General features: G+C 33.4%; 1 protein-coding gene and 1 non-coding gene across 7 annotated transcripts; both read right to left on the bottom strand.

Moving 5' to 3' along the window:
- Window positions 1-436: 436 nt before the first annotated feature.
- On the bottom strand, window positions 437-5982 carry LOC18426588 (uncharacterized). Of its 6 annotated transcripts, none has more exons than XR_016055511.1 (5): window positions 5720-5982; window positions 4574-4762; window positions 3288-3779; window positions 2244-2598; window positions 437-929 (listed from the first exon to the last, which is right to left on the bottom strand). XR_016055511.1 is itself a non-coding variant. In XM_088866607.1 (5 exons), exons 3-5 carry the CDS (start codon window positions 3762-3764, stop codon window positions 651-653), a joined length of 942 nt encoding a protein of 313 aa, XP_088722733.1. In that variant the 5' UTR covers window positions 3765-3779; window positions 4574-4762; window positions 5720-5982; the 3' UTR covers window positions 437-650. The 6 variants fall into 6 exon arrangements, 3 of the variants coding, with proteins under 3 accessions (XP_088722733.1, XP_006833312.1, XP_011620548.1); XR_016055509.1 differs by having other exon boundaries at window positions 5740-5982; XR_016055510.1 differs by having other exon boundaries at window positions 5787-5982.
- Window positions 5983-9841: 3859 nt separating this feature from the next.
- On the bottom strand, window positions 9842-9914 carry TRNAA-UGC (transfer RNA alanine (anticodon UGC)). The gene has a single exon. It is a non-coding gene; the product is annotated as a tRNA-Ala (tRNA).
- Between the last annotated feature and the right edge of the window lie 3779 nt (window positions 9915-13693).

Below are 13693 nucleotides of genomic sequence, written 5' to 3'. Positions count from 1 at the left end.
GTTACACTTCGATGTACTAAGAGGTGAAATATTAAATAAGAAGTGAAATAGTAAAAGGATTGTATTCAATGACACCATCAACCTTTATTACAAAAAGGTGACACTTACTCGTGACCATCTGATGGGAAATCGGATAATTTGGTTGGATTTGAAAGTTAAAAAAAATATCTGTTGAACTTTGAGCTTGATCAATGGAATAAATACAACTATCTAATTTCAGTCAAGATTAATTATGACCGTACTAAAGATAAATTGTCTCGGTCTATATTTTTTCTATATTAAATACTTCCATCTTTTAGTATACTTTGATAAATTTTTTTCCGCAGAGAACTTTTCAAAACATTTAAAATTTACCTCGAGTTCAAAACACTGGACACCAGCTCCAAGAGGGTATAAAAGTAATACTGTAGGAGACAATGAGAGATGTACTCAAATATTACAACTTCACACCCACGTAACTCTTAGATTTCACTAGATAGAAATAAATAATTAACCCCATAAATAACATACTAAGGCAATGAACATACCAAGCAATGCAAAAGCCCAAGGACACTATCCATACTTAACAAGAGAGTCGAAACCCTAAATCCCTATCCTTTAAATCCAAATGACACTAATCATTGGTACAAGAAGCCCTAAATCTGAATAAACTAACCATAAGTACAAGAATCCTTCAAGAACTTGATGGGCTTAAGCTTACTCGAATCTAGGACAAAATCACAAGTAATACGCCTTCGGTTTCTTGATTTTACCAACTTTCCAACGACGTTTCCTCGGGATTTTATGTCGAACTCAAGCCGTAGAGAAACCGCACCTAGAGTTGATGATCCAGTCAAACTAGCCCCAGCTCCATACAGAGGGACTTTATTCCCTTGCAATACAATGGACACGGTTCTCTGGCTCTGTCTTGGTTGGTAATATTTCTTCAACTGCAAAGGATGTGATACATTGCGTGAGGAGCAAGTATAGATGGTGCGTAGCAAAATCTACTTACGTGTGTGCATGTGTGCTTGCGTGGCCATGTGTGTGTGTGTGAGAGAGAGGAGAGATTTCAACTGCAAAGATAGTGGCATTTTTGTGAAAGGAACAAGTAGACACCAGAGAGAGAGAGAGACATGCATGGTGAGATAAGAGCTTTCTAATTTCTCTAGTTCACTTAATTATGGCAGAAAGACATGAACATATATAAGAACTTAAGAACTACATTCAGACTACAAGTGCGTGTGGGTGTTTGTGCATGTGTGTATGGGTGGATGGGTGTGCGTGTGGGTGGGTGGGCAGGCGGGCGGGTGGGTGTGTGTGAGAGAGAAAAAGAGTATAACAAGCATCGGTCATATGAGTGCTTTCTACTCTCTCTAGTTATGCCAGAAAGACATGAACGTATTGCATATATGAGAACTATATATTTAGATTGTGAATCATTCAATACATAGCAGGTTTCTAACGCAACCCACATCCCTAGGAATTGAAAGGGAAAAGAAATAGGAAGACACTAAGCCAAACTAAAGAATATTATAGGTAAATACACAAAAAAATTAAAATCAATATGGCAAAAAAATAATTGATAAGACAAGTGAGGAGAGGCCTGAGAGGAGAGCTATAATGGCTAGAAAAAGCCCAATTCCAATGATGAGTTCATGCCTGTAGAAACCAAACTACAACAAGAAACTGCAAAACCAGCCTGTAATATGAAGGTACTTGGACAAATCTAACTTTCTCTTGTACCATTCTGTCCTTTTCAGTCTTGTACTTGAAATGGCAAACCGAATTCTTTCCAAGGTCAATGTGGTAAACTACAAACACGGCCCTGGAGGGCACAAAGGTAAATTGAATAGAACATTGCAATTAGCTTTATGCCCTCCTGGGCCTGGTGTTCAGTGTTTCAAACAATAACATTCGTGCCATAATTTCAAGTACCATCTTGGGAGCGGCACAGGCCCCTGCTTGTGATTAGGTTTTTTGGGCTCCTGGAAATCTCTAGTATGCTGGAATCTGAAGCATACTAAAAGTCAGCTGCGAACAATATCACATTTGTTGCAAACTCACGAGAACAACAGGTGCCAACTTGTGCAATTGTTGCCGACTAGCTGCTGGCTTTCATATAAAGATCAAACAGACATCAGGCCCAATACACAAATTGTACGAGTAGGGGGACTCACACAAAGGGTTCTCAAACTTAAATGGGGTACTCAAGTAGAAACAAAGAGAGCTTTAGTGTGAGAGAAGTTACAGACGAAAGTTACCTGTCCTGTTGCGATAGGTATCTCAGTAAACATAATGTTGATTGGCGAGGAGCTGACATGAATCCCAAAGAAAGTTGCAGGATTGTATATGCTTAGTTTCAAGGTGGAGTTTGTATTGAGCATCTTGGTTGGCACCCCGGAGTAATCTGTCCCTTGCCCCAAGGAAAAGTCACCAACTGTCAGGCTCTGCAACAGTTAACTAAGGATTAGTCAATCTTTGTCTAAATTGGAATGGACAGCATTAGGATATTGAACTTGGACTTGGTCAATATTTTTATTTCAGGGGCACTTTTGCCATTTTGTCCATTGGAAAAGTTGCATAGAAAGCCACTTTGGCTTTCCATTCTCCAGTTAGCTGCCAAGAAAGCCAGAAGATGCTCAACAATGTTAGAATAGATCATACAGTAACTGAGTACATAACAAGATCTGTTTAAATCTATATAGAAGGATGCCACTATGTAACACCTATGGGCGAAAATGAACAGTGTTTTTACCCATAGGCTTGGCACCGTTGGATCTTTTTGGACGGCGTGGAAAAATTGACCGCACCAGACATGCTATGTCTGTTGCGGTCGGTGGATTTTTCTTGCAAAAAACAAGGGAAAGCATAACGGCTCTACGAGAGCAGTTGTGATTTTTTAGGCTAAACTGCAAGAGCTGTTGTGGGATCGAAACACTATTCTTTTGATGGTTTTGTTCCTCCAAGGAAGCAGCTTCATTGGGTGCAAATGTCGGTGTTTTGTCCCTAACATTTTTTGCAGCATGACAATTACCAAAAACTATTATGTAACTATAAACTTGCTCCCTGCAGGATAAAATAATCCAAAATAACATACCAAATTCAGAAAGAGTTAAAAGAGTCTTAGAGGTTTATCCGGCAGTTTCTCATTATCTGGAACAGTTTTCGACCTTTGAATCTTCTAATTACCAAATACTTGCAGAAAATGATTTATTAGAGCCAGCAACCCATCATTGTCCCTTATCAAACCCCTCCCAGACACACAGCAAAATTACATTTTGATTTCTTAAAGTTTTTGGGCATACCTTCACAATAACATCTGGTTTGTAAGGTCGACTGGCCCCCCATAGAATGACAGAGAACATTGTGAAAATAAGAACAAAACACAGAACAGCAAGCAAGACTTGGCATCTCCGAGAGAAGCCGGCATTCTCCTCAATGTCATCATAAGAGCCCTCTTCTTGGATCACATTGCATTCAGGCCAACCCTTATCATTCATCTTCTTGTTACCCCTTTCATGTGGGTTAATCTTGCGACCATAAGACCTCAAAGCCCCTGAAAATCGACTTGCCGATGAAGCTCGAGAATGCCTTCCAAAAGAAGGGTGAGAAGGGGACTCCATTGGGCTATTATAAACTGGAGTTGCTTGCAGAGAAGAGGACTTATCCCCATCGTGAGAATCTCTAGATGGGCTTTGAACATAATAAACGGGTCTCTTTGGAGACCTTGAAGGAGAAGAAGGGGCCAAGCTTGTGACATCGGAGTCTGATTTGGCATGCATCTTGATAAAGAAAGACTGCAAAAAAAATTGGCACCCCAAATGGATATATATGGCTTACATCTTTGATAGAGAAGGCTGTGAAAGATAGGCACCCAAATTGGGTACGATAACGAGAGATTCTCTATTTTTAATGGTGAGAATTCTGATGAAGCTAACATCTTTGATGGAGATGGAGAAAGGTTAGTGAAACTTTTTCTTGAAATAGAATTTGGAGCTTGTGAATCCTATAAATGGTGGGAAGTCTAAGGTTTGAAGCCAAAAATGGTGAGTCAACAAGTCTAAGGACTTAGAGAAAGTAAATTGGTTTTTAGAAAGACCATTGAGCTTCTTAGTTCCGGAAATGGTTAAAAACATTGGACTATTGAAATCAATACCATCATGAGGTCCTGGGATAAAGCCTCAGAGAGTCTTCATTGTCAATAATGACGAACACATAGAAAAACAGAATACCTAATTCCTTGACGTTCATATCAGCTGTAACACAAAAACTATATCTGGAACTTTGCCAAATAGTAAATTAGAAGGTGTTTATGCTCAGATTTGAGCCGATCTCAGAGATCAACCCAAATACCATGCGGAACGAGTTAATTTTAAAGATAGTTAGAGAGAGTGGGGTCGCACAAATTATGTGCTCAGAAAAGGTAAGGGATTTAAAAAAAAATATTCCTTGAGTCCAATGGATTGAAAATATCTTTAATTTTTAACACGGAGGGATATAAACCCTTATAACAAAAGTCCAAGACTGATGTGGATAAAAAAATCCTACAACAAAAGTGATGTCCTTTAATGGCAAATTCAATATTTCTTACCAGAAAAAGGAAATCGAGAGCCTCAGTCCTTCACTAAAATGCACCGAATATTTCAGAGACCCAATACAAGAATCCCAAGATCCATTGCCATTAATTACCAAAAATGGAAACTTGAAAGTCACTCGAGTTCTTTCGTTCTTTCTTCTTTTCTGATAAAACTTCTCAGAGAAAAGGAAAAACTGAATAATCCTGCATCCAGGAATAGATAAATTTCAGATTTACCTCAATGAAATGAACAATGCAAAATTGAGAAAATCAATTATCTCTATACAGAAAAATCAAAATTAAATAATCGAATTTAAATTTATTTACAGTAATAATCTCTGCAAAATTTATGAGGTAGGCATAAAATATGTGTAATTCTTTTGTTAAGTGCGACGACCTATGAAATTTCTCGTATAAAACATAATAAGTTTTCTGCCATTTTTAACAGGAAAAGGAAACTTGAAGGCAATGGATGGCTCTAGAGAGCAAAAACCTAGGATTTTGCTGGAAACAAAAACGGAAGCCTAAACAACCTGCATTTAAGGATCAACTAGGTTCTATCAATCAAGTGTTTAGATATAGAAATTTTAAGCACCTAGGAAATCAGTCTAGAAAGAGATAATTAAAACTAGAGCTTGAGAACCCCAGCATTTCAGGGAAGTGATTCTAGAGAGAGAAAGTCCTGATTTTCTAAATATAGCATTAGAGCCTCAGCATTTCAAGTAAACCATTCTAGAGAGAGAAAGGTTTGAATTATATCATTATAGCCTCAGCATTTCAAGATTGTAGGGAGAAAGACTCAGAAACTTCTCATTGCAAAGTGAAAACAGAATTAAGGAATTTGACAACAAATTTCATTCCAAAAGCTCTCCCAAGTTTGAGTCTTTCATTGATTCCTCCTCTAATGAGAAAGTAAGGCCCTAGAGCCTCTGCAATTCAAATAAATCAACACAGAACAAGCAAATTTCCTAAACAATTTTCAGTTTCAGAAACAGTAAGGTTTCGATTTCCACATTCTTCTCTAAAATGGAAATATCTCAAAATTAAACGAGTATAACTCCATAATTACAGCAAAAACAAGGAAATTCCGAAAACTATGAGAATGAGAAGCTTCAACCAATTTACAAATCCAAAACCATCAAGCTTTCTCCAAATTCTTACTAGAAAAAGGCAATTCTTACACTACAGTCAGCTTTGTTCAATTTTACTGCAAGGCAGAAGCAAGGACCTTAAAGCCTTTGCAAAATTCACCAACCACCGCTCGAATTCTCTCAAAAAAAAAACTCAGTAACATGACATTGCACTGCTAAAGAATTATCCGCGAAAAATAGGACATTGTAGCGGAAAACTGCAAATAAATAGGAGAACGAAATTCATAAGCTCCGCCATTGAAGGACTTAGAAGAGGTTTTGTAGTTTCAGAGTAAAAAGGTGGTCAGTGCAGAGAGAGAGAGTTAGAGAGCGAGAGGCTCGGATCGACGTAACAGGCTGGCAGTGAATCTAGAGAGAGAGAGAGTAGGTACGGTTTGATGCCGAAGCTAATGAGCGTATTTTCCGAACCTAAAGCTCTTTGGCTCAGGGCGCGAATGTCGGTGGTGTTTGTTACTTGCGCGACATGACTAAAATGCCCCAACTCTTGTTTAAAATGGCAAAAACATCCGGATAATATTTGTTTATTTTGAATAATTATAAATGGGGAAGTATGAATTAAATGTTGGGAAAATTGTTTTCATGCTGCGAGGACCGCATTTCTACATTTGCGGTTCCCATATGTATAAAGCATCCATCTTAAAGATGGATACAGATAGGTGATCCATCTAAAGACAATTGAAATTAACGGCCTAAATGTTTTTTTAATAAAATTATTATTATTATTTTTTCAATTTTTATTTTATTTTTTCATATTCATGATTTCCATGTTAGAGATTACATATCTTTAAAAATTAAATCCAAAATTCCATCTCAAAAATAGATTTTTAAGAGGTGACTCATTTCTACATGGACTTATAAAAAACATGTCCTTAAATGGTGGAACCATGCCTAAGTGTTTAAAAAAAAGGTACCCGTTCGTTTGTACAAGGCTGAGGCTCTAAACAACCAAAGTAAAGCGCAGCTTTCGATAAATATGGTTTCAATACTATAAATTTTTAAGAGGTGACTCATTTCTATATGGACTTAGAGAAAACATGTCCTTAAATGGTGGGACCACGTCTAAGTGTTTAAAAAAAGGGTGCGGTTTGTACAAGACCGATGCTCTAAACAATCAAAGTAAAACATACCTTCAAATAGTATCGAGAAAGGTGGTTTCAATACTAGAAATATTTGTGATAGCCTTAAAATTTGTTTACATCTCTAATTATAAAATTTAAAGCTTGAAAAATAGTGTAGATCAAGCATATCTATGAAGACTTGAAAATTTCATCTTTTTTTCTTTTTTTTTTTTGCTTGACTTGGTGAAAAATCAGTCGGACTTGGTGAATAATCGTCGGAATCGGCGGTTTCGTGAAAAAATCAACAATTCTACTATTTGGAACTGCCTGAATCCCATTTTTTTGGCCTAATCCAAAGCATCCTAGGTGATTCTTGATTCAAATCGTCTGATTCCGGATCAAGTCACTGATTTTTTAAACCTTGGTTCAAACTTAGGGCATATAAACTATTCATGCATTTGCGCTTACATAAAATTACACACTTCCAGTATGATAAGAAATTAGAATAACACGCTTCTATTGTGATAAACCTTCATTCTTCTATCCTCTTTTTACTTCTTATGCCTTTTTAGCATTTTATCTATATAATATAAATAACTTGTGAGGCTTTTCTCATATTTAAAAATTATAAAAACAAGCTTCAGAAGCTTTGTTAGTAAACTGGAATTTTCGTCATGCAATACAATGAAATAAGAAAAAATATGCGGTGTTGGAGGAGACTGAATAATAGAATAAAAAATATGGGATGTTAGAGAGACTGAATAGTTGCAAACAAAAAATGTTTAAGAGAGTGAAAGGAGGAAATGTTTACCCGGAAACATGATGAAAAGAGGAAATGTTTACCCGGAAACGTAATGATGCTCTGCTAAGTTTTGAGTCGGAGCTTGAGAAAAAAAAATGCTATTTGCAGTAGAAAAAGAATAATTGAAGATAGAGGCATTTTTTTTTGGCATAATTTATTTCCATTTTTTTTTTTTTCTTATCATTGTAGTATACTGTAAATCTCATATTTCATTTAATTTATTTTCATTTTCTTAAATCTCATATTTCATTTTACTAAAATATTTTGCGATCTTGTGGGAGCATAGTATTTGTTTACTCCCTCAGATAAAACCTAGTGGAAGAGTATATTCAAGATCTCAAGTGTTGAGACCTAACATCTTTAACCCATTAGCTTATCCAAAATGATAAAACCTAGTAGAGGAATGAATATATTCAAGATCTCAAATCTTGGGACCTAACATCTTGAACCCTCACGTCTACCAAAAAAATGTTATCCAAAATGATAAAACCTGGTAGAAGAGTATATTCAAGATCTCTGGGACCTAACATCTTTAGCCCTCACGCTTACATAAAAGTTGTATTATCTACTCACTAAAAAATAATATTGTAACACAAACCATCGGATTTAAGATATAATATTTCAAGGTTGAACACAAACAATCCAATTTTAATATAATGCGATCTAAGTATTGAGAAATCAAATTTCAAATATTTTCTTCCAAAAAATATTATCTAGGAATCCTCGATGGTTCGCAAAATTTCATATTTAAAAAAAAAAAAAAAAAAAAAAATCTCTCTGAGTACATTTTCTTGCCGATGGAATCGGTGTACACGTGCTCCCTAGTGTACACGCTCAATGTCATTTTGATAAAAATAAAAAAAACATTTTTGACAAATAATGCTAAGAGGACTAAGATTTGATTTTGATAAAGCCATGGGCAAAGCTAAACTTATTTAGTGTGCCGACAGTTGGAGGTGCAACCAAGAATGTGGGACCCACATGTGGGACCGTTTCTATGTTTGGCTTTCACAAGTGGGTCCCACTCTTGTTTAATGATTAGTAGAATGTAGTAAGTCTTATAATATATCATCGTGAAAATTAAAATATATTTTGTAAGGACAATTAAAATATTTTTAAAGGAAAATGGTTTGATAGAGCCGCGGTCTGATTCTAATAAGTACAGCGTCAATTCAACTAAAATTACAATCTATACATTAAAAAATCTATACATCGATGATCTCAGCTTGAACATATTAGTTGTGAATTTTTTTTAAGATTTTAAGCCCTAAAAATTGTTTATATTGGAGCAAATTATATATACCGTCTATTTGACTTTAAAAATAAGTGTTCATAGATCCGTAAGATTTATATCATTTTTTTAGTTCCAAATTATATCGTTGGTGTTAAAAATTGTTTAGAATGATCATAAAAATTTTGTTGCTTAAAGTGCTTTTTAGACGATGATTTTGAGGTGGTGCTTTACTTCTTCTTTTTTTTTGTTACTAAAAGTGCTTTTTAAACAGAGTATTTGAAGTGCTGCTTTATTTTATTTTCATAAAACCTAGGACTTATAGAAAACTTCATCCTTTATTTAAAGAATATTACTGCACAAACCATTTCTTTTCATGTCCCAACTTCTATGAAAAAGTGAAAATTTCTTTTCATGTCACAATTTCTATAAAAAAGCGAAAATTTCTTTTCATAACACAACTTTAATAAAAAAGTGAATATTAGTGCGCAAACCATTTCTTTTCATATCACAAACTCTTAAAAAGCAAAAGAATATTTGGTTATTTTTATCACAACTTCTATAAAAAAGAGAAATTTTCTTTTCATATCACAAACTCTTAAAAAGCAAAAGAATATTTGGTTATTTTTATCACAACTTCTATAAAAAAGAGAAATTTTCTTTTCATATCACAACTTCAATAAAAAAGTGAATATTAATTACTGCACAAACCATTTCTTTTCATATCACAAACTCTTAAAAAGAGAAATAATATTTGGTTATATTTTTATAGAATATTTGGTTATATTTTTATAGAAATTTTCTTTTCATATCACAACTTCAATAAAAAAGTGAATATTACTGTGCAAACAACCATTTCTTTTTATATCACAAAAATATTTGGTTATATAAAAATAAAAAACAAGTGATTCACAAAAATAGTTGGTTCTATGAAAATAAAAAACAAGTGATTCACAAAAATAGTTGGTTATATAAAAATAAAAAACAAGTGATTCACAAAAATATTTGGTTATATAAAAATAAAAAAAAAAGTGACAAGAGTGGAGATGCGGGGTATCGAACCCCGTACCTCTCGCATGCAAAGCGAGCGCTCTACCATGTGAGCTACATCCCCTCGGCTGTTAAATGGATACATTTTTTTATAATTGATCTATATTTTCTTTATGCTCCTTCCTGATTTCATTGGTCTCAAGTTTCAACCATGATGGGAAGAAGTTTTTACAAGGTCACAACCGTATACTTTAGAACCAAGATGCGCCTAGAAAAATCAAGTAAAAAATAGTATTTTGAAGTTAAAAAAGATGGATCATCTCAACCTCAAGATGTATTGATATTAGAGGTGGCATCGGGTCGGGTTGTCTAGACCTGACTTAAAATTTATATATATATATAATTCAAATATTATAACTCAAACTTGTAGTTATATTTATTTAAGGAAAACGTTTATATAGAGCCTATACTCTAAACAATCAAATTAGAGCCTACCTCAAAATTTTCACTAGAAGAGGTTATTTTGATACCCAAATATCCTCAAATTGATCATCTCGCCATCAAGATGCATGGACTTGAGAAAAAAATGGATTTCAAGTTTTGGAAATAGCACGTTATAACGTATTTTTCGACTGTCAATTTTTATAAGTTATTCAAGTTTTCTTAGATTTGCTCCATCTACACTATTTTGTAAGCTTTAACTTTTATAACTAAAGGTAAAAATATATTTTAAGGCTAGTCAAAGATTTCCAACATTGAAACCACATTTCTCGACACTATTTGAAGGTGGGCTCTAATTTGTTTGTCTAGAGCCTCGACTCTATACAAACCGCACCCACCCTATATTTAAATATTAATTACATATTAAATATTATTTAAATAGACACACTATTCATGTCGAGTATACATGAACCTCGGACCCAAATAGTATTTGGGTCCAATATCCGGACCTAGACCCAATCTACTGGGTCCATTTTTTTTACCCATACATAGACTCGAGGAGGGTCCACGACTGGGTCTAGGTCAATTGCCACCCTTAATAGATATAAATAACAAAAGAATTTCAAGTACTAAAATAGCGTATATTGTAGCAAGTTATTTGGACCGTTTATTTTAAAGTATTTATAGATATGCTTAATTTGTATATTTTTTATAATTTTTAATTTCATAATTAGAGTTGAACATGACTTTTCAAGTTATTGTAAGATTTCCAACATCGCGAATACATTTTTAGACAAAATTTAGAGGCACATCCTACTTATATAGTATAAGGTGGGCACCTTATACAAACATGATCCTTAATAGTGAGGCTACTTTACTAATCTAAGTATTCTCATTTTTTTTAAAAAAAAATATAGATATCTCCTAGATCATACTTTGTAGGCATCGTCATCCCCATAAATTTTACGACCGCGCTTCTAACTCCAATACTATTTATTTTTGCATCCAAACCCCCGAGCAGAAAAGTGGTTTTCTTAAGACGAAAATAACTCTAATGCATAAACTCACATTCATTCTCATACCTTTACTCTCTATTAAGGCTTTTAAATTTTTAAATATTTATCTTTTTAGAAACTTGAAATTTGGGATAACTTGAAATTTGATATAGTTTCACTCCCTAAAAAAATTGAGATAGTTTCTCTTTCTAAAATTCACAATTTGAGATAGTTCATCTTTAAAAATTGAAGATAGTTTATCTATTTAAAATTTTAAAATTTGATATAGTTTCATTATCTACAAATTTTGAGATAGTTTCTCTTTCTAAAAGTTAAAATTTTAAACTTTTAAATAGGCAAAACTATCCTAAATACATGAGGTATTTTCATCTTAAACATTATTATTTTTACTTTGTGAGGATGGATGCAAAAATATATAGTATCGGGTTAGCTATGGGTTATTAAAAGTTTGGATGGGGTTAGCATGTGGGCCAAGCCCATACATGTAAAATGCTGGGCCCTTAATAAATCTATTTTTTATGTCGATTTTTTAATTTAATTTTTAAGGATATATAATCGCTAATATAGAGATCATGAATCTCAAAAATAAATAAATTTTAAAAATTGAAAATAATAATTCTATTAAGAAAATATTTGGACTGTTAATTTCAATTATTTTTAGATAGACCACATATTTGCATACATCTTTTAAAATGGATGCTTTATACTTATGGATCGTATTTATAGAAATGCGTTCTAGCCTGCCTGAAATAAATAATTTTCCTGAAAGTTTTGAGGGGTGACATGTCTAGAAAGTGTGATCATGAGGGGAAATCTATGATTTCCCGTTTATTAAAATTTATGATGATTGTCCAAACTATGGAAGCAACGGTGATAACCCTATGATCCGACTGTTTTCATAACTTGTGCCATATCCCTCAATATGTGCCATATACGAATGATAAACCCTTCCCCAAATCCTTTCTCTCTTATGTGCTCAAATTTCCCGACAATTTTCCTTTTAATGAGAAGAAATGGAAAATTAATTGGGTTGTATTAGTGTTCGAAAAATCAAACCGAGCCTCGAAAACTGGCCAAGGGTTGGTTCAGGGTAATTGGTAAATCGGCTGGTTCAAACGGTCTAACTTGACAAGTCCTTGATGGTAAAAAATATATTAAAACTACAAAAAAATCTAAAAAAAAATGAAAACTATATTTAAAGCATAATTAAATTCAGCACATCCAAATGAAGTTGAAAATTTGTGAAAAAATAGATTTTAAAATATCGATTCGTAAGTATTCATCACTTTGCAATCTTTGCCAAAATAATAAAAAAACATAAAAAATGCATTACAAACAAAGCCCTTATTTTTTTTTGAATTTTTTAAAATACCTGGGTGGATCATCAAAATCGGTCAGTGCCTGATTCCAATCTAACCGGTCAGTTTTGAGTTGAACAAGCCGAGATATTACAAACATTGGGGTTGTATACTATAAAACTCATTTTTTTTGGTACAAGGCACAATTATTCTTAACCAATAACCATTGAATGTGAAACTCGATTGTTCAAAAAATTTTATTTTGAACTTTGAGTCCTATTAATGATGTAATCTTCAACCACCTTGTTTCACCTTACTTCCTTAACGCAAAAGTAAATGGTCACATTATATGCATTTTTAAATTAAATTTTCCTGCATGAAACTTTCATGATATTTTTATTACAAACACTATGCTATGCTCCCGTGAGAGCCTGTACTATCTATTTGCTCCCTTAGGCAGAAAACCTATTTGGAAGGATTTTTTCAACTAAAATTTTGGGAGCTACCCATGAATCACTGGAGCATTATTTTTAAAAGAAAAATTTTGAATTATGAGTTTCAAAACACATAGATTTCACCCTAAAAAATTGGACAGTCTTGGTTCAGTTTTGAGACATTGTATTTTCAAGTGGGAAAATAGTGCAGTTTGAAGTTTTTCATTTTTGAGGTTAGTTTATGGGTTGAAGATGTGGGAGTAAATGGACAATATGCTCATGAGCAAGAAATATTTTGGCTTTTCTTATTATGTGTGGTTTCTACAAAGTTGCCACCTTAAACTATCCAATTAAGGCACACCTCCAAATTTTATCATAACATATATTTTTGGTGTAAAACATTCTTAGGATTGTTTGAAAATCTATTTCCATATCTAATTATAAAATTTTAAACTCAAAAAATGATTAAAATCAAGTAGATCTATAAACATATGAAAATATTGAAATTGGTCGGTCTAGATAATGTATTGCAAGATGCATTATTTTTGGGACTCAAAAATATTTTTTTTATATATATTCATACATCTCGATGTTGAGATGATAAATTAGAGGATTTTTTAACATTAAAACAACATTTTCTGATTGATTTTTGATGTCCATCTTTAATTTTACATTTCAAGGCTGCAAATATTATATAAACTTTTTTGTTTGTTA

This window comes from Amborella trichopoda, chromosome 5, assembly GCF_054954075.1.
Source record: "Amborella trichopoda isolate Santa Cruz 75 chromosome 5, AtrichopodaSantaCruz75HAP2 v2.0, whole genome shotgun sequence".
Taxonomy (NCBI): domain Eukaryota; kingdom Viridiplantae; phylum Streptophyta; class Magnoliopsida; order Amborellales; family Amborellaceae; genus Amborella; species Amborella trichopoda.
The sequence above is the reverse complement of the archived record's forward strand: the minus strand, read 5'-3'. Positions and strand labels throughout refer to the sequence as shown.

Excerpts from the sequence above, each read along its gene's own strand:
- LOC18426588 (XM_088866607.1), bottom strand. The coding sequence starts at position 3,764 with ATGCATGCCAAATCAGACTCCGATGTCACAAGCTTGGCCCCTTCTTCT. Across the intron at positions 2,430-3,287 it reads AACCAGATGTTATTGTGAAG|AGCCTGACAGTTGGTGACTT; the intron begins GTATGCCCAAAA and ends TAACTGTTGCAG. Across the intron at positions 930-2,243 it reads TACCTATCGCAACAGGACAG|TTGAAGAAATATTACCAACC; the intron begins GTAACTTTCGTC and ends CATCCTTTGCAG.